Source organism: Miscanthus floridulus, chromosome 11 (assembly GCF_019320115.1).
Source record: "Miscanthus floridulus cultivar M001 chromosome 11, ASM1932011v1, whole genome shotgun sequence".
NCBI lineage: Eukaryota > Viridiplantae > Streptophyta > Magnoliopsida > Poales > Poaceae > Miscanthus > Miscanthus floridulus.
This window is the reverse complement of record NC_089590.1, coordinates 70,043,971-70,063,860: the sequence shown is the minus strand read 5'-3', so window position 1 is coordinate 70,063,860 and position 19,890 is coordinate 70,043,971. Positions and strand designations below refer to the sequence as shown.

At 48.4% G+C, this 19,890-nt stretch overlaps 3 protein-coding genes and 1 long non-coding RNA gene across 5 annotated transcripts; 2 read left to right on the top strand and 2 right to left on the bottom strand.

Annotated features, from left to right (window-relative positions):
• The first annotated feature begins 6,150 nt into the window (after window positions 1-6,150).
• On the top strand, window positions 6,151-12,144 carry LOC136491157 (PH, RCC1 and FYVE domains-containing protein 1-like). Of its 2 annotated transcripts, XM_066487392.1 has the most exons (9): window positions 6,151-6,766; window positions 7,006-7,092; window positions 8,120-8,209; window positions 8,301-8,387; window positions 8,487-8,681; window positions 9,127-11,145; window positions 11,237-11,383; window positions 11,518-11,924; window positions 12,007-12,144. In XM_066487392.1, the coding sequence occupies exons 1-9, from the start codon at window positions 6,719-6,721 to the stop codon at window positions 12,134-12,136; spliced, it is 3,210 nt and encodes a 1,069-aa protein (XP_066343489.1). In that variant the 5' UTR covers window positions 6,151-6,718; the 3' UTR covers window positions 12,137-12,144. The 2 variants fall into 2 exon arrangements, with proteins under 2 accessions (XP_066343489.1, XP_066343488.1); XM_066487391.1 differs by lacking the exon at window positions 6,151-6,766 and having other exon boundaries at window positions 6,884-7,092.
• LOC136491159 (uncharacterized) lies at window positions 11,752-12,315 on the bottom strand. Its single transcript, XR_010767960.1, has 3 exons — window positions 12,265-12,315; window positions 11,986-12,083; window positions 11,752-11,887 (listed from the first exon to the last, which is right to left on the bottom strand). It is a non-coding gene; the product is annotated as an uncharacterized lncRNA (long non-coding RNA).
• A 319-nt stretch (window positions 12,316-12,634) lies between these two features.
• Window positions 12,635-13,869, top strand: LOC136491158 (organelle RRM domain-containing protein 6, chloroplastic-like). Its single transcript, XM_066487393.1, has 3 exons — window positions 12,635-12,851; window positions 13,066-13,134; window positions 13,223-13,869. Exons 1-3 carry the CDS (start codon window positions 12,641-12,643, stop codon window positions 13,399-13,401), a joined length of 459 nt encoding a protein of 152 aa, XP_066343490.1. The 5' UTR covers window positions 12,635-12,640; the 3' UTR covers window positions 13,402-13,869.
• Window positions 13,870-16,171: 2,302 nt separating this feature from the next.
• Window positions 16,172-19,143, bottom strand: LOC136491156 (protein REVEILLE 2-like). Its single transcript, XM_066487390.1, has 6 exons — window positions 18,373-19,143; window positions 18,079-18,198; window positions 17,849-17,960; window positions 17,677-17,738; window positions 17,165-17,500; window positions 16,172-16,925 (listed from the first exon to the last, which is right to left on the bottom strand). The coding sequence occupies exons 1-6, from the start codon at window positions 18,385-18,387 to the stop codon at window positions 16,242-16,244; spliced, it is 1,329 nt and encodes a 442-aa protein (XP_066343487.1). The 5' UTR covers window positions 18,388-19,143; the 3' UTR covers window positions 16,172-16,241.
• Between the last annotated feature and the right edge of the window lie 747 nt (window positions 19,144-19,890).

Genomic DNA, 19,890 nt, shown 5'->3' with positions numbered 1-19,890 from the left:
AGGTTTTCAAACAACCGTCACGCAAGTCAATCCATGACGCTCAATCCATGAAGACATCCAAAACCATCACAGATTCTATTTGGTGACGGTTTTTTAGTGATTTGTGACGGAATTGAATCGTCATGTATTAATAGGTTTCTTGTAGTGTTGTCATGTCTGCTTTGGAGAGGAGACGATGATGAACTCGCAACTTCAACCCCCTCTTGAACTTTCATCCTAGATCTGCCACTGACCTGAACGCTACGACAATGTATGTATGTGGTCATCACGCAAGGATCAGGTGATTCGATAATTTGCCTAATAGAGATCTAATAGAGGTAATATGTTATTTAGTCTCCTAGATCGATGGTCCACGGTTATTTGTGAGTACTGTAGCAAAGCTCAACACTTCGGATAGTTATAGCTAAAGTTGAAAGGGGTGAACTATACTTCTAATTAGTACTCAGATTTCAAATATTCCCTCCGTTTCAAATTACGAGACATTTTGATTTTTCTAGGTACAAACTTTTTACTATGTATCTAGCTAAACGCATACAAAAAAACTATGTATATAGAAAGGGTAAAATGTCTTATAATTTGAAATAGAATGAATATATGTCAATTAAGTTTTGCCCTGAGGCAAAATATTTTACCTTTGACCATCATAAACTATATATAAAAATTGATAGCCTAAACTTGATGTTACTAGATTCAACATGAAACATAATTACAAAATATGCGATTATTTTGGTGCAACATAGTATATTCTTAAAGATATTAGGGTAACTATCACCAGATTGAAAACCCATTTTCCCTCAAATGCGCCATATATGGAGTAGGAGATATATGGGTAAAAGCCAATCTCTACCATATTGAGAAAAACGATCCTATTACCCTAAACTTTTTGCATCGTTTGAGAAAAATATTTCTCAATCACCTTCAGAAAGAGAATTTAAAAAAATTGTTAGTTGAGAACTCTTATTTTGTGATGCTGTTGTTTGACGTTGTAATTTTTGAAATGAGATCTTGCTTGGTGTTATCACATATTGTCTAATAACTTATTATTTGTGAGTGAAGATAACTCATAAGTGTTAATTGTGCCCGTGTGATTGCCACAACATGGAAAGCAATACAAGATTATTGTGTACTACTACTTGTTATTAGCTAACTACAAAATTAATTCTTGAAATCATATAATTCTCTACTTGTGCACGTATTACTCAACTATTTAAATCTGAACCCGGTTTGTTTTCGCTCCATGTGCATACCAATTCCGACATTCGGAAAAATCCGCTTTCGCATATGCATTAGTGTATTATCCACTCCGATCCAAATTCGACAAAGAAAAACATATTAGGATATGGAAGAGACATTACCCGTTCTGATCCGATGCATTTTCATCCTTACAACCGGCCAAGCAGGCTTGTTGTCCCTCTTACTAAAAGAGAGGGAGAGAAATGAGAAGAAAGGAGGCGGGTGAGCAAGCTTGTTGCACTATGTGTTGAGCTAACATAGAGAATAACAAGAAGAGAGCATAAAGGAGATTTCCTTACCCACTGACGTATGGGTCCTGCATATAAACGAGATGGAACTTCTCTAGCACACATCCCTTACGACACATTTAGACAGCGAAAGATTTGATCCCATGTTTGGATAATGGGAAATAAAGATAGGCATGGGGAAATAAAGACTAGCATTCCCATCCCACAAACCTTCCATTTATCCCAATCCATTTCCCTTTTCCTATCCCAACCTCCATTTTCCATTTCTCAAACACCACCTTATACTATACAATTAAGTCTTCTCGATCCCTATACTAAATTTAAAAGAAAAGGGGAAAGAGATCCGTGGAGTTACTCTTACTTCCCTATGTTTTCATTTACTCGTCGGTTGTCACCAAGGCCTTGTTCTCTTGAACTACTTCAGCAGTACTTTTCAGCGAGCGAGGAATGTTTTTCTCTCACAATAAATCAGCATAAGCCAAATTTCAACGAAATGAACAGGGCCCAACATTTTACTATAGCAACTATGACAATTTTTGTCGGTGTTTCGAACCGCTGACTAGTAAATTTATGTTTGCGCGTCTAGCCCGGATAGTGTGCTCGGAGGACACAAGGGTTTATACTGGTTCGGGTGAAATATCTCTACGTCCAGTTTGAGGTTGCTCGTGTTACCGGCACTTGTTTGTAGTAGGGGTTACAAACGGGCGAGAGAGGGAGAAGGTCCCAAGTCTCTGACAGAAGGGTCGAATGGGGTTGAGTCTAGTTGAACTCGTTGAACCGTTCAGCGTTGAGCCGTGCCATTCGTGGGGTGTCTGCTTCCCCTTTTATAGTTGAAGTGGAAGGCGTAGGTTACACGAGAGAAAGAGAGTGAGGGAGAGAAAAGTGAGGAGGAAGAAGGCCTTCGCGGTCGCAACGCCCTTCATCTCCTTTATGCGGGTTCCGTTGGTCTTGTAGATGATGACGAGGACGGCTCCACGTCGCAACCCTGTTCATCACTGGGGCTATACGTGAGCGTCGTCAGCCAGTCGTGGCGCTCCATTCCGTCCCGCGCGGGCGACATGGTTAGTAGATACCCCCGTCGGAAGTCGTACGGGGATTAGGTAGCATAGCGCTGGCACGCCCACCACTGTTGGTGACGTGAGTCCTCAGGCATGGCCCGTCGTGGCCGCGGGTCACGTCAAGACGCGCCTACTCCCTTTCTGGTGTCAGAAGTTTGACCCTGGGTTCATACTCTTAGACCCGTAGTGGTTGGAGGCAGTACGGACCTCCATCGGACGAGGCGGAATCCCCCTTCGAGGGGTCTGGCGAGGTGAAGTCTGCGCCCGAGGGGTCGGACGAGATGGAGCCCGTACCCTCGGGGTCAGACGTGACGGAGCCCGCGCTCGTGGGTTCGGGCGAGACGGAGCCCGCGCCCTCGGGGTCGGGCGAGACCAAAATACGCTCTTGACCATCCGGGCGAGTTAGCGTTCGCGGTCATCAGCTTCCTTCTTCCAGGTATCCCTAATACTGATACCCGATATTTTTTTCTATAAATGATTTTTAGATATAGTTCAAAATGTGTCACACCAATGATCAAATCATACCATATGATAAAGCTGAAGTAACTAGGAAGGTTTTTTTTTTGGAAAATGGTGGGAAGTGTTTGTCAAAGTACAGTATACAGACTACATCGATACTTTAACGGACTTAGTTTTTGGATCATAGGGTATTTGATTTGACAAACATGTTTGGGTTGAGATATGTCAGCAAGTTGGGCCCATTTATTGAAGGCTAGTCCCTCCGTCTAAAAAATGCAATTGATCCTGAACACGGAGTATATTATTTCGGTGCCATCCGGATGTGAGATACGGGCAACCCTCGCTGTCTAAGACCGAGCGGCACGTCCAAATGGGAACTTGGCCTCCCATTTCCATCATGTAAGCGGGTGCGGTCTAGCACATTGGCCTAGTGGCCTCCTATACCATACAGGGTGGGAATGCTCGAACTTGGGAAGCACCCGTCGTCCCCCCCCCCCCCCCCCCCCTGCACAACATGAGTGCATGAACTTGGAGCCGTGGCTGTGCGTGCGCGCACGCACCAACAGCGGTGCAAAGTATGTACAGGTCTACAGGACACATGAGAAAGCGCCCAAAAAACTCCGTCCCACGATCACGTCCCATGTGACCACCAAACCTTGTATTACATTACATTGTAACCAACCGCGTGCACGAGTGGCCGCGCTTGCATTGGCACCCACGAATCATGCATGATCCGCGCTCGAGGAGTAGGAAGCACCTACTATGCAGTACAGTAGCGGACTAGTGGGGTCACTGGCGTATGGTGGGCTAGGGCGTAGGGGGGAGCAAAAAACCTGCTCCGTGCGCGTGAAAGGTGCGCGCGGCAGGTGTGGTCTACACCCTGCAGCACTCGCCGCAGCTAGCGGCGGGAGTGTGTGACTGTGTGAGTAATCCGGTGGTGTTCGGTGTTCCGTGTTCGGCTCAGCTGAGACGCGCACTTGCGTCATATTGCTTCTAGTCCGCTCCACCTCCATTCCACCACGGATGCGCGCCTGATTGCCTGTGCGGCGGATAATCAGCAGCCGCGGCAGCAGATGGATGGGCGCCAGCCGCGCGCCGGGCCGGCGAAGAATGGTTGGAGTATGTACGCACTCTACCACGGACACGGAGAGCGCTGACTTCTTAGCACACTGTCCGTCCAGGACTGGCAGAACCAAAGTCAGTGCAGCCCAGACGACACCAAGCTCAACAGCTCAAGTGACTGAGGCCTTATTTAGATTGTAAATTTTTATAATATGGATACTGTAGCACGTTTCGTTTGTATTTGACAAACTTTGTCCGATCATGGACTAACTAGGCTCAAAAGATTCGTCTCGTGATTTACAACCAAACCGTGCAATTAGTTTTTTTTTTACCTACATTTAATGCTCTATGCATGCGTCCAAAAATTGATGTAATGGAAAGAGAGTGAAAAAATTTGGAATTTGGAGATGATCTAAACAAGGCCTGAGAAAAGAAGTGCTCTGAATCTCTGATCGAGTTTGTACACAGAACACGTACAACACGCCTAATAGAAGGCCAGAACGCGGTACGTACAGTTTCAGGCTAGACTCGGTGCACATGGCTAGCAGGTTACAGAACATGCCTAACCAAACCGGCATGGTCAGACTCAGACCCGAGCCTTCGGCCCCTATACGTCTACTACATGCGCCGGACGCATGGCCTCCTCCGTTATTTAAATGAATTAGTGATAGATAATCCGTGCCTTTCCACATCAGACGCAAATGGGAATATATTGTGCTCGTCTCTTCACCAACTCTGGATTCGGCCGGCCTCACATGGACGCGTCGCGCTTGCTTCATCCTTGCGTTTGTCGTCTGACTCCAACACTCAACTCTCACCCGTTGCTTCGGGCATGTTCGGCTACTATTAAAGCTGATTGATAAGCCGGTTGAAGCTGTTTTGTTGCTGATAAGCTGGCCGATAAGTTTAAGCGAACATGCCCGATTTAAGGCAGGCAGACAGCATGCGTACGCCGATACGTGCCCGAGAGCATGAATAGGTTAATTGCTCGCGGCAGCCAGCGCAGGCAACTTACGCAAAGCTAGCAGCGACGGTGATGGCTGGCTCTCACACGGGGAAGCTTGGTCAGTGCTCCGGCAACCCGGACCTTTTCCGATGCTTAGCATGGCCCATGGGCATCATGCTGCGCCCCGGCTTTGAGCAGCTGCACCTCGCGAAGTCAGCAACAAGTGCGTGCGAGAGATTGCTGCGTCTGCGTGCCCCGCCGCCCGCCGCCGCCGCCAACCAGACGGCTTTACGCTCGACACATGACACGACGCGCCACCGCCGCGCGCCGGCCTATCCATCCACCTACGGCGGCCTTCAATTGCTGCTCGCGAATCGTACGTGAGATCCTCACGAAAAGCGCTTTTCCGTGCCGGATCTGCGATCCGTTCGCTCTGCCTCTGTACAGTATTCCACCTCAAGGGCTCAAGCGAGAAACACAAAGGCAAGCAACGAAAGATGGCCTTAAGAATCTTGGTGCCCAACACACAGAAACGAACACACCTAAAAACGATCCTGTAGAGCCTAGAGTGGTAAGCATGTAACCTTCCTCGCTTATTTAAAATAGAAAAAGGCAAGCAAGTAACCGTTAAATAAGCCAACATCTTCGTTCCTCGACGCTCGTTTTCGCCACAAAAACAACGGCGGACACATGCGTGCTTCGGTGTCCGATGCGCTCGCCGTACCCCGGCCCCAACTCGTGAGACATTGGAGACCTACGCCCTTGTTTAGTTCCACCCAACTTTCAAAAAGTTGCTATAATACCTGTCACATTGAATGTTTGCGACCCATGTATGGAGCATTAAATGTAGACGAAAAGAAAAACTAATTGCACAGTTTGGTGGGAAATTGCGAGACGAATGTTTTGAGCCTAATTAGTCCATGTTTAAACACTATTTACCAAATAAAAACAAACGTGCTACAGTAGCCCAAAATCCAAATTTCTCACTAAACAAGGGCTAAAACAATGTTGAGCTCCATATCGGGTTCTTGGACACCATTATTGCCGTAGCCTCTACTTGCCACACCTAGAGGCTGACGCCGTGACACGGATGAAATCCAAGATTTTTAGAGGAGAGGACACTGGACACGAGCACCCACAAACATTTTCAAACCTCTCCTCGCTGGCACACGTACCGCTACTGCTACTGTTCACACACGCTCACCGAAGAGCGCAGGACTGGCCTAGGAGTATGGTTGTTTGGTAGCTAGAGGATGGCCAGATGCTACGAAGGCGCAAAGCCCGGAGCACCCAGCGCAGCGAGTTGTTCCGTTGGTTCACCGAAAACATACGCGCGAGCGAGCGCAGGAGCGAGGCCTGCTCGGCTCTCCGCCACGGCGCCACTGTTCCGTCTTCAACCAGGCACAGGTGACACGGCCACCTGTTCACCTTTTGCAGCGCCCTGACCTGACCCCTGCGGCCTGCCTGAAGCCCTGAACTGCCCGCAGGCGGCAGGCTTGCAGCTGCAGCTCATTTGCAAGACACGGACACCTCTCTCCTTTTCTTGCTCCTTTTGCTTCCTTTTCTTTCAGTCGCTTCACTCCACAGCCTCGAGCTTTGGCTTTGTGGCACCTGTGATTCTGTGAACAAAGGACTGGAGGAGGGTGGAAAGAGAGGGAGAGAGCTGATCCAGGTAGTTTCGGCCACCTGCTTGTTTCTCCAATTGGCCTGCAATGGCGGGGAGCTTCGACGGGAGGACGCCAACCAGAGGCGTTGAGCAGGCGAGTCAAAATTGCTCCCCCCCCCCCCCCCCCCCCCCCCCCCCCACCCATCTCCAGTCCATTTCTTGGAGGATTTCACGGTCGCTTTTAGTAGGCTGGAGCGGGAGGACTTGATGCTTTCTCTTTTCCTAACCATTTTTGGGGGATCCTATACCTGCATTTTTGGGGGAAATGAAATGCAGAGGGTTGGAATGCACCGACTGAGCCATCTGATTGCTTCAACTTGTTGCTTTGTTCAGGCCATCGTTGCTCTGAAGAAGGGCGCACATCTCCTGAAATGTGGCAAGAGGGGGAAGCCCAAATTCTGTGCCTTCAGGCTATCATCTGTGAGTAATCTAGTGCCTGCGTTTTCCCTTCAACAAATCCTAGAACCTGTCTCCTTTGATAGGGGTACTCCCTTGTTGTCCATGATTTCAGTTTCTTCTCATTTATTTCCTTTTTATTTACACACGACTCCTAGATTATTAAGGGAAGCTTTAATACCTGGGGTGGTAATTCTGAATTTATAGAGACCTAATGGTAACCAAAAAAATATTGTGTACACTGGATTTCTACCTACCTATTTCAATACTTTTTTCCTACCCCAGTTCATTCTGCTAGAAGTGTTGAACTAGATGTTTATTGTTCGTGCCCTTCTGAAACTGCTTATAATCCCTGCCAAAGAGAGGCTGGCATGAGGTTTGAATAGATTGGATAGTAAGCAATATTATTAGTCTCAACCAATAAATTAAAGCAGATTCCTTTGACTGACTTTATACAGTTCCGTTTTCTGAAATGTCACAGAACTGCAAATACCCCTGTCCATATCATACGATTCTATAATAGAGTTCAAACTTTTGAAGCTAGGACCACCATTCCAAGCTTTCGTTCTAGAGCAGCCCAATTTTTGAAACGTGACCACTAATAGTCATACAAGTATTTAGGTTTGTCACATGACAAATGATACTAGTATATTGGTGATCAGAAATTTAGAAGTGCCTCCAGTTTTTATTTCATAATTTCTACGTAGATAAGCCGGCTGATGGTTTCTACGGCTGATAAGCCGGCTGATGCTGTTTTGTTGTGAGAGGAAAACACTATACCATGGCTGATAAGCAGTTCAAGCAAACAGGGCGACAAAAGAAGTAGAAGTCAAATGTTTATATTTGGACATGAATATATCCAAAACAGCACCATTTTGGAGGGGAAAGTCATAAAGTTTTGTCCAATTGAACTATGAGGTCTTGGCCAGTTTTCTGTCCGCTATTGTATTATAGTTGAATTGCAGCTTGTTATGTTATGTATATGTAGTTAACTAGTTGTATAAAAATCCACCTTCCAGTCATGGGGAAATATTTTTTCTTCTATTTTCAGGATGAGACAACATTAATATGGTACTCAAAAGGGAGGGAAAAACACTTGAGCTTAAGCTCCGTGTCAGCTGTGGTTCTTGGCCAGAAGACGGTACACAATTCATTTTGTGCTGCAGAAAAGTCATGTTATTCGTTATTCATATTATGATACAACTATTTCTAAAGATTTCAGAATTTTGCAGATAAAATTTCTGCGACAGCGTTGTCCAGAGAAGGAATCCCATTCCTTTTCACTTATATACAAAAACGGAGAGCGCTCACTTGACTTGGTATGTGCATTGCAATGTCCAAGTCATTTTGGTTTGTAAGTCTGTAGTGTCCATTTTTTTTTCTCACCAGCACCATATCTTTCAAAAAACAATGACCAGATCTGCAGCGACAGAGATCAAGCTGAATACTGGTATCTGGGCTTGAGGGCCTTATTACCAATTCCTTGTAGCCCATGTTCATCGATTGGATCAAGGAGCAGTAGACAGATGGACAGTTGTACAAATACTCCCAGCAGCTATATTCAGCTTAAGAGTAGGTTGCCAAGTGCACATGGCACACCAAGGCACATACAGGTTAGTTCAAGAAGTTACATTGTAGCATCTGAATGGTAACACTTATATCGCTTGCTTTGACATTTTTCTCTGGTACTCCAATGTTTGTTTTTGTTGGGAAAGGGGCTTCACGTGGCAACTACAGGGCAATGGACTGTCTGAATTTGAAATTCAGGAGGCCAATTGACAAACACAATATTCTTAGGTTGTACCAACTTATATCAATCTCAACAAACCACACACCTATGAGTTATGACTGCGAGGCTATTAAATGAAATCCGCACTGAAATGATTTTGACTTTATGAACCCAAAAATTCGTATTGTTTTAATCTTGTCCATATCACCATATGTAAGTAGACATGCCTTACTGATACGCTTTTGTTGTTTCTACACACCTAGTGCTCTTGGTTAAATTACAGTCTTCTGTTTGGGTCTAACGATTCATCTAATGCGTTTCATGTTAAGGTATATTCATCACACAGGAACCCCAAGAAGACACACGGAACATTTTTGGGTGGTAGTGCTGATTGTTCAGAAGCATTATTTTACCCAAGGCAGCGAACATTCTCTGACATAGAGACTTACCTGGAAAAGCTTACACGCAAGATTTCAAATCCAGAAATACATGGTTTGAAGGATATTATGGTTGGTAACAAAGAAAAGGAGCAGGAAATTACCCAAACACCTAAACTGAAAACTTTTGAAGGACCCCGTGCAGCATGTAGATTAGATTCTCTGAAGGATGTTTTTTTCTGGGGTGATGCTTTTGGAAGTATTTTAGACTATGATGATACCCCAAAATCCCTTCCAATGTTAGTGGACTCAACCAACATGCTTGATGTACAAAGCATTGCTTGCGGAGAGACTCATGCAGCTATAATCACTAAGCAAGGGGAGGTCTACTCCTGGGGCAATGAGAGCAGTGGTAGAATTGGAAATCAAGTAAATATCAAAGTCTCCCGACCCAAGCTTGTTGAGTCTCTTGCCTCTTTACATGTGAAGGCTGTGGCATATGGATCAAAGCACGCTTGTGCAGTAACTGTTTCTGGTGAACTTTTTGAATGGGGCGAAGGAACCCATATGGGTCAGTTGGACTGCAATGCAAAGAATCAATGGTTTCCGCATAAATTGTTTAGTCCATTGGATGGCATATCGGTTGTGAAGATTGCTTGTGGTCCTTGGCATACAGCAATAATAACATCGTCTGGTCAGTTATACACATATGGGGATGGAACATTTGGTGTTCTTGGTCATGGAGATACACAAGGAACTACTCGACCAAAAGAAGTAGAGTATTTGAAAGGCTCAAGAGTGAAATGTGTGGCATGTGGGCCATGGCACACAGCTGCCATTGTGGAAGTAATCAGTGATTTTAAGAGCAATTCACCAAGAAGCAAGCTGTTCACATGGGGCGATGCGGATCGGGGGAAGCTGGGCCATGCTGACAAAAAGATGAAGCTTATACCAACATGCGTTGATTCACTCACAGACTATGATTTTATTCAGGTGTCCTGCGGGATGGCACTCACTGTCGTTCTTTCTATTACTGGTGTGGTCTTTACTATTGGCAGTTCCATGCATGGGCAATTGGGGAACCCCCATGCAGATGGTAAAACTGTTTGTGCTGTTGAAGGACTACTTAAGACCGAGTTTGTCAGACATATATCATCAGGTTCTTCCCATGTAGCAGTACTGACTACAAATGGGAAAGTGTTTACATGGGGTAAAGGCAAGGAAGGGCAGCTTGGTTTAGGTGACTACCTTCATAGGAGCACTCCAACTTTAGTAGATGCATTGGAAGGTAGGCAAGTGGAAAGCATATCTTGTGGTTACAATTATACTGCAGCAGTATGTTTGCATAAGATAATCTCAAGGAAGGACCTCTCTGTATGTAGTGGTTGCAAGATGGCTTTTGGTCTCACTAGAAAGAAGCACAACTGTTACCATTGTGGTTCCATGTTCTGCAATTCCTGTAGTAGTAACAAGGTTGCCAAGGCAGCACTTGCACCAGACAAGAGCAGAAGGTATCGCGTATGTGATGGGTGTTTCAGTCAGCTACTGAAAGTTGTGGATTCTGCTAAGGTAAAGTCTGAACTAAAGACCAGCAAAGGAGCTGAAATTATAAGGTCATACACACCAAAGTTGTCCCGTATATTCAGGGATGCAAACTTACCTGTAGAAAAGGTGGCTTTAGTACAATGCCCCAATCAGAGAAATGAGGTCCCGGCCACTCCAGTCCAAGCAAAATCTCAGAGATGGGGGCAAGTTGAGTGCCCAGCTCAATTTCTACCTGGAGAAGACAGTTTTCGGTATCAATCTATATCGAAGAATCATATGTGTAGTGCCTCTGTTTCCGAGAGAATGCATGACCCCATAGTGCTGAAGTCTGGCAGATCTTTGCAACAGCCTAATGATGACCATAGGAAAGATCTGAACAGCACAGAAACCTTGCTCACAGAAGAAGTAAAGCAGCTTCGTTCACAGGTAACTTTATGCTGTTATGTCACTGATAAGCAAATAATTTTGTTTCCCTTTCCAGAAATACGAGATGATACTATTTCTGGTGTTTCAATAGGTGACACTTCTCGTGGAGCAATACCATCAAAAAACTCTTCAGGTTGAACTGTATAAACAAAAACTTGATGAGACATGGCTAATTGTTAGGGATGAGGCTGCAAAATGCAAAGCTGCCAAAGACATCATTAAGGTTCTAACTGATCAGGTATGGGCATGATACATACTCTGATTCCAAAGTATTGTCAGTACACTGTTTCAGTTGCAGTTTTATTTTCAGTAAGAAAGTGCCATGCATCACTTTGCCTTGATTGGCATGTTTGCCTGTTGTGAACTGTGCAGTGTAAGGCCTTGTCAGAGAAACTTTTGGTTGGTCAACAATATGAGAACCTTGAGACAAAATCTAATATCAGCCAAGGACAAACATTGTCAGCAGATTTGCAACATTATTCCAGCGAAAAGCTTGCCACAGGCAAATTCGGACAACTCAACATCACCAAAAATCACCAGACCAGCAGCCAAGGAGATGACTATACACCTTCTTCGAATTCTGATGTGCAGATAGAAGGATCGTGCAGTCATTTGAATGGTTCAAGAACATTTGACGGTAATGGCTGTATTACAGAAGCGGATTCCCTTGTTGCTCGAGTCACCTCCAATGGTGTGATTGAGCAAATCGAGCGTGGGGTGTATGTCACATTTGCTGTATCACCTAGTGGAAAGAAAGACATAAAACGTGTACGATTCAGGTGGGTCCTATGATGACTTACTGGTGCTTGATTTTACTTTTCACATTTGCAATAACCTAACCAGGCATTCTTGGTGGTGTAGTCGGAAGCATTTTGGCGAGAAGGAAGCTCAGCACTGGTGGGAAGAGAATAAGGGCAGCCTCTACGCAAAGTACAGTACTGAAAAAATACAACATCAGCTAGAGGTCACAATCAAGAGTGTACAAGAGTAACCACAAGGTCAGATTGGGGTGTCTACTGTTGAGCAGGAAGACAAATGACATGGAGCAGATAAGATGATATTAGCGGAACAGATAACTGACCATCCTTTTTTCCAATGAAAATAGGCAGTTTAACTTACTGTAGATATGATTGTACAGATAAGATTCAGTGAATGACGGCTGGATGCCCCTGTCTTCTCCATTTCCTCCTGATTCAGTTACCATGATCTAGTCTGATGAACAATGCATTGCTGAATGTTTCCTAAAAAAAATGCAGTGCTGAATTGAACTAGTATCAGTTGTAATTTCCTGGTAGAAAGTAGAATTTGTTCAGTGTTAGTTGTTTCCCTTGATTCTTCAGGGCAACTAAAGTTGTAACAATGGTTTCAGACATAAGGCTAATAGTTGTCAGGGTTCATATTCTGACGGAGAAAGCATCCAACTGAAAACAGTTCAAACTCTCTCCGCCCGAATAGAAGGCAAGGCTTATCCTTCCGAGACTCCACACCACCGACAATGGCGAGCGCTCACGCCGGCTTTGCCCTCACGATCGCTGCTTCCAGAAGCTTCAGCTTCACTATCGTGGCATGCCCCTCGCCCTCGCCCACGCACCGTCCAGCCGCCGCCTCCGTTGGGGTCCGCAACCACCAGCGCGCGTCCACTGCCACGGCCTGCCTCCAGCAGCCGAGTGCCTCCCATGACGCCGCCACCAGGCTGTACGTCAGCGGTAGGCGCCCCGATCTCAGCGCACTCACTTCGCTCCTAGATTTGGTAATCCTATGTTAGGCGCCCCGATCTAAGCGCACTCACATGGCTCCTAGATTTGGTAATCCTATGCCGTGCATTTTAGGTCTTTCAGCCAACGATTTCCTGACGAAATTCGAAATCTCCAAGGCCGAAATCTTAAAGCACACGTTCTGACGGTTCCCTTCCTCGAACAGGTCTTTCGTTCCGCACCACCGAACAGAGCCTCCGGGACGCGTTCGAGAAGTTTGGTGACCTTACGGAAGGTGACAGTCCGAGATGAGTAATGTGATGAGAAACTGCACCCGTTTTGATTCAGAATTATTCAGATTTGCTTCATGCTTGCTACTCCAGTTTGTCTCGTGATGGATAGAGTAGCAAAGCGACCGAGAGGTTTCGCTTTCCTTTCTTACACCGAGGAGGAGGAAGCCAGGGGCGCCATGGAAGGAATGCACGGGAAGGTGAAAGATGTTCAGATCGTCAGATGCTTGTGTGATAATCTGTTGATCGTCAGATGTTCAGATAACTTGTAGGCTTTGTTTGTAGCTCACACTCTATGTTCTGCAGTTCCTGGATGGCAGAGTAATCTTTGTTGAGGTTGCGAAACAAAGGCATGGACCCTGAAGGATCGTGGCCAGGTGCCAAGCGAAATGTCATCCAGTTTCCTTGACGCTTGTTCGATGAACCTGACAAGTCTTTCTATATTACTTAAACTCTGTGTGTAAACTAAATTCATTCATTGCAGATTTCTGTAGCACGGCCGTACTGCATCACCAGTGTTACGATTTTTAAGGTACTGATCATTGTTCAAAAACTAGATTGTACTGCACCACCAGTGTTACAACTTTTAAGGTACTGAACATTGTTCAAAAACTTGATTGTAGGTTTTGGCAAAGTCCCTGATGAGACACACTGATGCAGGCAAAGCTCGCGTGAAGTTCATATGTCAATAGAGTAACTGAAGAAACCTTAGCAGCATTCGGTCGTGTAGCTGCCATTTCATTGTTGAGAGTTTTATCTGTGTACCATTAAAAAAGATGACCCTTACCTACAGGCTACTAAAAAATTTAGGCACACGCAGGTGTCATACACGTAACTTTTTTTTCCTCCTAGACCATTCCATCCGCCTCCCATCCAATTTTCACCGTTTAGCTACCTTGACGTGTGGGCCCGATCAGTGAAGATGTCCAAACTACCCCTCTCTCTCCCAATACGTCTGCACGTCCGCCTGCCCCTCTCCGTGCTCGCCGTGCGCTCGCCCAAGTGGCGGTGGCTGGGGCGCGCGTCGGGCGGTGGCTGGGCTCGCGCTCGCCCAAGGAGCGCCGTGAGCAAATCCGACGGAGGGGATGAGCGGGGTCGATGGCGGAGGGGATGAGATGGCCGACGACGGCGCTGTGCTAGAGAGGGGCGAGGCGAAGCTAGGGCAGGGATGGAGCAGGCCGGGCGAGGCCGGGAAGGGCGATGGCGTCGTGTGGACGGTATGGTGCAGGGTGAGGCCTGGCCGTCGCGAAGGGAGCTAGCGCAGGGGCGGTGTTGCGAGGCCGTGCAGCGTGGCCGTCGTTCCTCGCGGCGCCGGGCTTCGTGCTGCTGTTGGAGCTTGCCGTCCCGTGGCCGGCTCCTAGCCGCGCAGCCTTCCTCCCGCTCTGCGTGTTCCTCGGCGTCGCGCTCTCGGTGAAGGCGCTGCCCGTGCTCGCCTGCATCTAGCTCGGACTCGTCGTCGGCATGCCGTTCGGGGTGCGGGCCCAAGGGCACCCCGCTCGCCTTGGTCTACATCCTCGCGTCGGGGGCCGCCTTCGGCGTTGTCGTGGCCTGCGCCCTGGTAGCAGGCGCGGTATAGGCGGGCGCTCGCAGCGCAGCGCCGTACCTGCAACAGCAGCTCCTCATCCCGCCCGGGATTCTCGGCGCAGCGAAGACCTTGCGGCAACTCGGCGAAGACCGCGGCCGGGGTCACTGACAGCTTGCGCCGTGCACATACACCTCGACGAATGACGACTGGATGGTCTCCCTTGAGAAGGCGAACACCTGTTCCCAGTTGTGCGAAGGGACAGCCAGCGTCACGCCGCGGTAGTTGCTGAGCTTGACCTCCCGCTCGATGTCGCCCGAGGGGTGGGCGCCGTCGTAGGAGCTGCCGAGGCCACCGTCTCCGATGCGGTGGACGCCGCGTGGGCCCTCGACAAGTGTGGCACCGAGGCGTCCGAGCCGCTCGTGGTGGCCGCGCTGGGCCACCGCCGGGAACGTCGCCTCGTCGATACCCCGCTGGCCCGCTCCATGTCATGGCCGTGGCGCGGCAGTGGACACAGGCATGGACGTGCGGGTGCAGAAGTAGATGGCGAGCGCGACGGTGGTGATCACAAGGAGGATCGCTGGACACGACGACGCCGTAGCCGAACCCGCTGATGCCGCTGGACACGAATATGCCGTGCGCGCCGTCGACGCCCGGAGGCGAGCTCGTTGCTGTTTTTTTTCCAGATTTTTTATTTGTCACCAGAAATGTTATTGTCATGTTTTTTATTTTCAGATTTTTTTAAGATTTTGTTGAATTATGTGAGATGGATTGTAAATTTGTGCAAGTTTGAGATGCAAGTTAACGTGAGTGAGTGACTCTGCTAGCTATCTTCTCAGTCGTCTACTCTTCTGGCTAGCGGACCGCGTGGAGGGCTCACAGGTCAGTGGCCTCAGGCATGCAGGGCTCACATGTCAGTGGCATGCGCATCAGCAGCCGGAGTCCACGTTTAGGTCCTGCAGAAGTCAGTGGCACAAGAGGAACGACAAACTTTTGAGTGGTGCTCAGAACTAAGGTCAGTTTGGACTTTTTATGCAACAGTTTGACACTGTTAGAGATGAAAGTGGACGGAATGATTTGGAAGGCAAAAAAACTTACGTGCATGGCACCTAGGTGCGCCCGAACTTTTTAGTGGCCTGCAGATAAGGGCCATCTTTTTTAATGGTAGACAGGTAAAACTCTCTTCATTGTTTCACAAAACAACATTTGTAATTTACATATACAGGCCATACAAATATGGTCTCCTACTATAACTATTACATTACTTGCTACATGACAATCATTGACCACTGAACCTCCACTGCCGGGGGGGGGGGGGGGGGGGGGGGGGGGGGGGGGGGATTACAAACACTCCGAGAGGAAAATGGAAACATTAGTCTTGAACTATACAATGGCAGACAGGAACCACAGTCAGTCAGTCACCTCCATTTGTGGAAGGCTGCTTCACCAGTTTCAATCTGCCTCTCATAAGTAACAGCTGAACGCCAGAATGGGCATCCTACAAAACATCAGTACTGATGTACTGTACTAGTCATACGTATTGAATATCAGCAAAAATATCCAGAGTAGCGGTGGCGAGGGCCCAAAATTTTACAGGCACAGCCTTGTCATGTCTCTATCTGCCTCCTCCCCAGTTTCCTCTGACTGCAGCATCTTGCTTTGAGCTGTGCACTTCTTGTATGGTACAAAACCTCGAAGGCAGGGTGGAACTGTGCTCGCACATTTCCTTGAACCTGGAACAGGTATCACTTTGTCTTCATCGTTGTTTACTTTCGTGCATTCTATATAATCTGAATTCTTAGTTGTTTCAGCCACACTGCTGGAGGTTGTGTTCGACTCCGTCCATGATCCTTCTGCCCTCGTGACCTTGCAGTCTACAGCTTGAGATGGTTGGTTCTGCTGCTTATTTGAGGTAACTGTCTGTGCGTTCAACACTGTGTAAGATATGCTTCCATTACCGTAGTTGAGGAATTGGCAAGCAGAGTGCATAGAGAACACCTCCCCTTGAGGAAGATAGTACATAAACTGCTGTGTACCGGTCAGCCATGGGCACCATGTCTTTGCTTCTTCTGTAACTTGGGAAGACAACTTCCCAGTTCCACTAGTTGGTGTCTCATCTGAAGCATCCAGTTCCATGTCTGCCACATGTTGTAGGCTCCCAGTATTGGAGCTTGGCTGCTGATCTAAATTATTAACCACAACCCTCTTGCCAAATAGCCTAAGAATTGGACCTTCAGGTATTTCACATGCCGCATCATTGGAAGTGGTGGCATCCTGCAGCATATTTAAGGCGTTTGTTAGAACTCAGAATTTAGGTGTTACCAACTGTGCCACTAGATGCAGTTCTCAAAGGAAACGAATTTGCAATTCCGTACCACCTATAATTCGGGAACCTCTAGTGTGCTGATATATATGGTGAGGAATTATGGACTTTAGTTGGATGCCTAATATTCTTAGGAATGAAAGAACATATGCTTTGCAAGGTATATTATGGCTGTAACAATGTTCAGTACCTTGGAAAGTGCTACTGATGTGCTTGGTGTGAGGCATTTGTCCTCCATGTAAACCGAGGAAGCTGGTGATCCACTACCTTCAGTTTGCAGGGTCTCGGAGTCAATCTGTGCTGTGGATAACACAGATTTCGGTGAGCAATTCTCCTGCTCAGACAGGGACTGTGTCTGCAACGGGGGCTTCTGAAGCTGTTTGATTGCAGAGGCATCCTTGCCGACTGAATTACCCAGCTTGCGCGGGTATGGGTGTGTTGGCCTCCTCTTTGGCCGTGGCGGCGGAATCTGAATTTGCGGTGGAGCAGCTACGCTGTTGCTATCCCCAGAGGATTCTCGGATGACCTGCAGCGTGCAAAGCAAAAAGCAATCAGAAGCACATCTTGGATGGCACAGCATGGATAGCATCTGCTGTCCATGATTGAGCTGACTTACATCACCTTGCAAGCAACACAATCCATGGAATTTTCAGGCAGAGGGGATTTGATGGGTTTTTTTTTCTATGCAAGAGGCAACGAGACCTTGGAGAAGAACTTCTGCGCGTGGCTCCTGATTTGCACGGCAGTCTTGCTGCCTATGTGCTCTGCAGATTGTACAGGTCATCAGCCAGGTTCTGTGCAGTTCTGGTAACAAAGTTTGTAGTACATGACCATAAATAAAGAAGGGTGACAGGCGCAGAGGCACTCTTCTCACCTTGTATACGGCGCCAGGCACGGCCGTGCTGCTGCAGAGCCTCCAAGAAGAGCTTGTGCTCGTCCTCGGTCCATTTCTCCCTCTGCTTGGATATCGTGTAGGGCTTGCGTGCCTAAACGGCAAGTGCCAAAAGTGTGACCTTGGTGAGAGGAAGACATCTCCAGCTTCATTAGATTTGGAATTCGGTGCTAAAGCTGCTCTGCAGATCGCAAGAGAAGTTTTAGGTGTACCTTAGGGGCTCGCGCTCCTCCTGGCAAGTCCATGTCACCGGAGTTCAGAGTGTTCTTCAGATGATCCATGAAGTTTCCATGGCCAACGTGATCTGCAGCAGGCCTTTGATCGTTCCTCGCCTTCAGAAACAGACAGGAATTCAGGATTTTCTCAGCAAAAAAACTCAGCAGCCTTACTTTTGGGAGCATACATATGCCAGGAAAGTAACAGATTTCCAAGAACATGCTTTACCCCGAACAAACCAAAACGATCGGGAAGAATGACGACAGATGAAGAAAGTAGTAGTTAGTTACCTGAAAACGAGCCATCTCCAGATTTCTGAATCACCGAGTCTGACAGCACCTCAACCCCCGGCTCTTCACCACGAGCACGAATCAAGTAGCAGCAGCAGGAAGCAGAAGAAGGCGAGAGCATGCACCACCGAGACCAAGCCACCGGCTGCTGAACACCGTTCCGAGAGTTGCCGGTCCTGAAGCGGGAGGGGAGGAGAAGAGAGGAGGCAGGCAATGAGGCAAGAAACGAAATGGAGGCTGGATGGTGCAGCGAGAGGGGGGAGACGGGGGAGAAAAAGGGGCGAGGCCACAGGCCAGGGCGCCACGTCGGACAGGATTTTTCCGCTGGTGTCTCTTTTCCGTGCGCGCTTTTCCGTCCGTCCTCACGCCGCCAATGGGACCGGATGAATAATCTATCCGCCTTTACAGGCTTCGTGGGGCCCGGAGCGGAGGACGCCCGGGCGCCGCTCGATTCTTGTGGCCGTCGCTGCTCCGCCGGTCGGGTTGCGTCGCCTCCAGCCGCAGCTGCTCGTCCACCACCGCAGCTCCCATGCGCTGTCGTGGGGTCGCACGACAGGGGTGGGGGTGCTCGGTGTTCCTATCGGTCCGGCCCGGCCGGTCGGCTGGCTTGCCTTCCCGTCGTCGCCTTTGGTGTGCCGCGCCTGCGGTGGCTCGTGGATATGTGTCATCGTGTCGAGACTAGAGACGCGGTTTGGCTGTTTGATCGACGATAAAGCTCGGCAAAAGCGAAGGCCAAACTTCCCCTATTTATATGCACACACGCTTCAAATATCTTGGATATTAGATTGGCAAAAATATCTTGCAAACTATATATAGTAGTATATAACACCTCTCGAAAACTGGATCTGGATTAGGATTCACTAAGCTCCACTCGTGGACGTCGGATCCAACAGAAAACCGTTTGGGTAACATTAGCTTCAGATTCACGCAACGATATTTTAGTTGGAATTGCCTGTTTTGCGCTTGGGATAGGTCCGCTTGTCAGTGTCGGGAAAAAAAATTCCCAGTCTTCTTCCTCCTCCTGCCGGTTCTGCGGGGCGTTGGGCGGGCGCGCGGTGGCCGAGGCGGCTCGCCGGCGACGGTCGCGTGGCCTCGCAGGGGAGGGGCGCGCGGGGGTGGCCGCAGCGAAGAGCTCGTCGGAGAGCCGCGGGCGGGCGCAGCGGAGCGCCGCCGGTCGCGTGGAGGCTTCGCAGGGGAGAAGAAAAGACGGATGAGGGGCGTGCGAGCAGGGGCGGTGCTTTACTCCCCGGCATAGGGCTCCTCGCGTGGCGGTCGGTGCTCCTCGGCGTGGCCCCGGCGTAGGGCTCCTCGCGCTGCGGCCGGTGCTCCTCGGCTCGGGGCCACGGATGGCGCGGCGGGCGGCCATGGCGGCTTCTCCGAGCGCGGCCTCGCCGGAGCAGCCATGGCAGAAATATCTCGACAGAAATATCTGGGGCCTTAGATTTTCCTCCGAAATCTTATCCTATCCACTTCCGCTTTGGTGCTTTGACTTTGCTTGGCTTCTAAAATTGGGTCGCC

Excerpts from the sequence above, each read along its gene's own strand:
- LOC136491157 (XM_066487391.1), top strand. The coding sequence starts at position 6,943 with ATGCAGAGGGTTGGAATGCACCGACTGAGCCATCTGATTGCTTCAACT. Across the intron at positions 8,210-8,300 it reads TGGTTCTTGGCCAGAAGACG|ATAAAATTTCTGCGACAGCG; the intron begins GTACACAATTCA and ends AGAATTTTGCAG. Across the intron at positions 11,146-11,236 it reads TAAAGCAGCTTCGTTCACAG|GTGACACTTCTCGTGGAGCA; the intron begins GTAACTTTATGC and ends GTGTTTCAATAG.
- LOC136491158 (XM_066487393.1), top strand. The coding sequence starts at position 12,641 with ATGGCGAGCGCTCACGCCGGCTTTGCCCTCACGATCGCTGCTTCCAGA. Across the intron at positions 12,852-13,065 it reads CACCAGGCTGTACGTCAGCG|GTCTTTCGTTCCGCACCACC; the intron begins GTAGGCGCCCCG and ends TTCCTCGAACAG. Across the intron at positions 13,135-13,222 it reads GTTTGGTGACCTTACGGAAG|TTTGTCTCGTGATGGATAGA; the intron begins GTGACAGTCCGA and ends TTGCTACTCCAG.
- LOC136491156 (XM_066487390.1), bottom strand. Across the intron at positions 17,739-17,848 it reads TGCCTGGCGCCGTATACAAG|AGCACATAGGCAGCAAGACT; the intron begins GTGAGAAGAGTG and ends TACAATCTGCAG. Across the intron at positions 16,926-17,164 it reads CATCAGTAGCACTTTCCAAG|GATGCCACCACTTCCAATGA; the intron begins GTACTGAACATT and ends AATATGCTGCAG.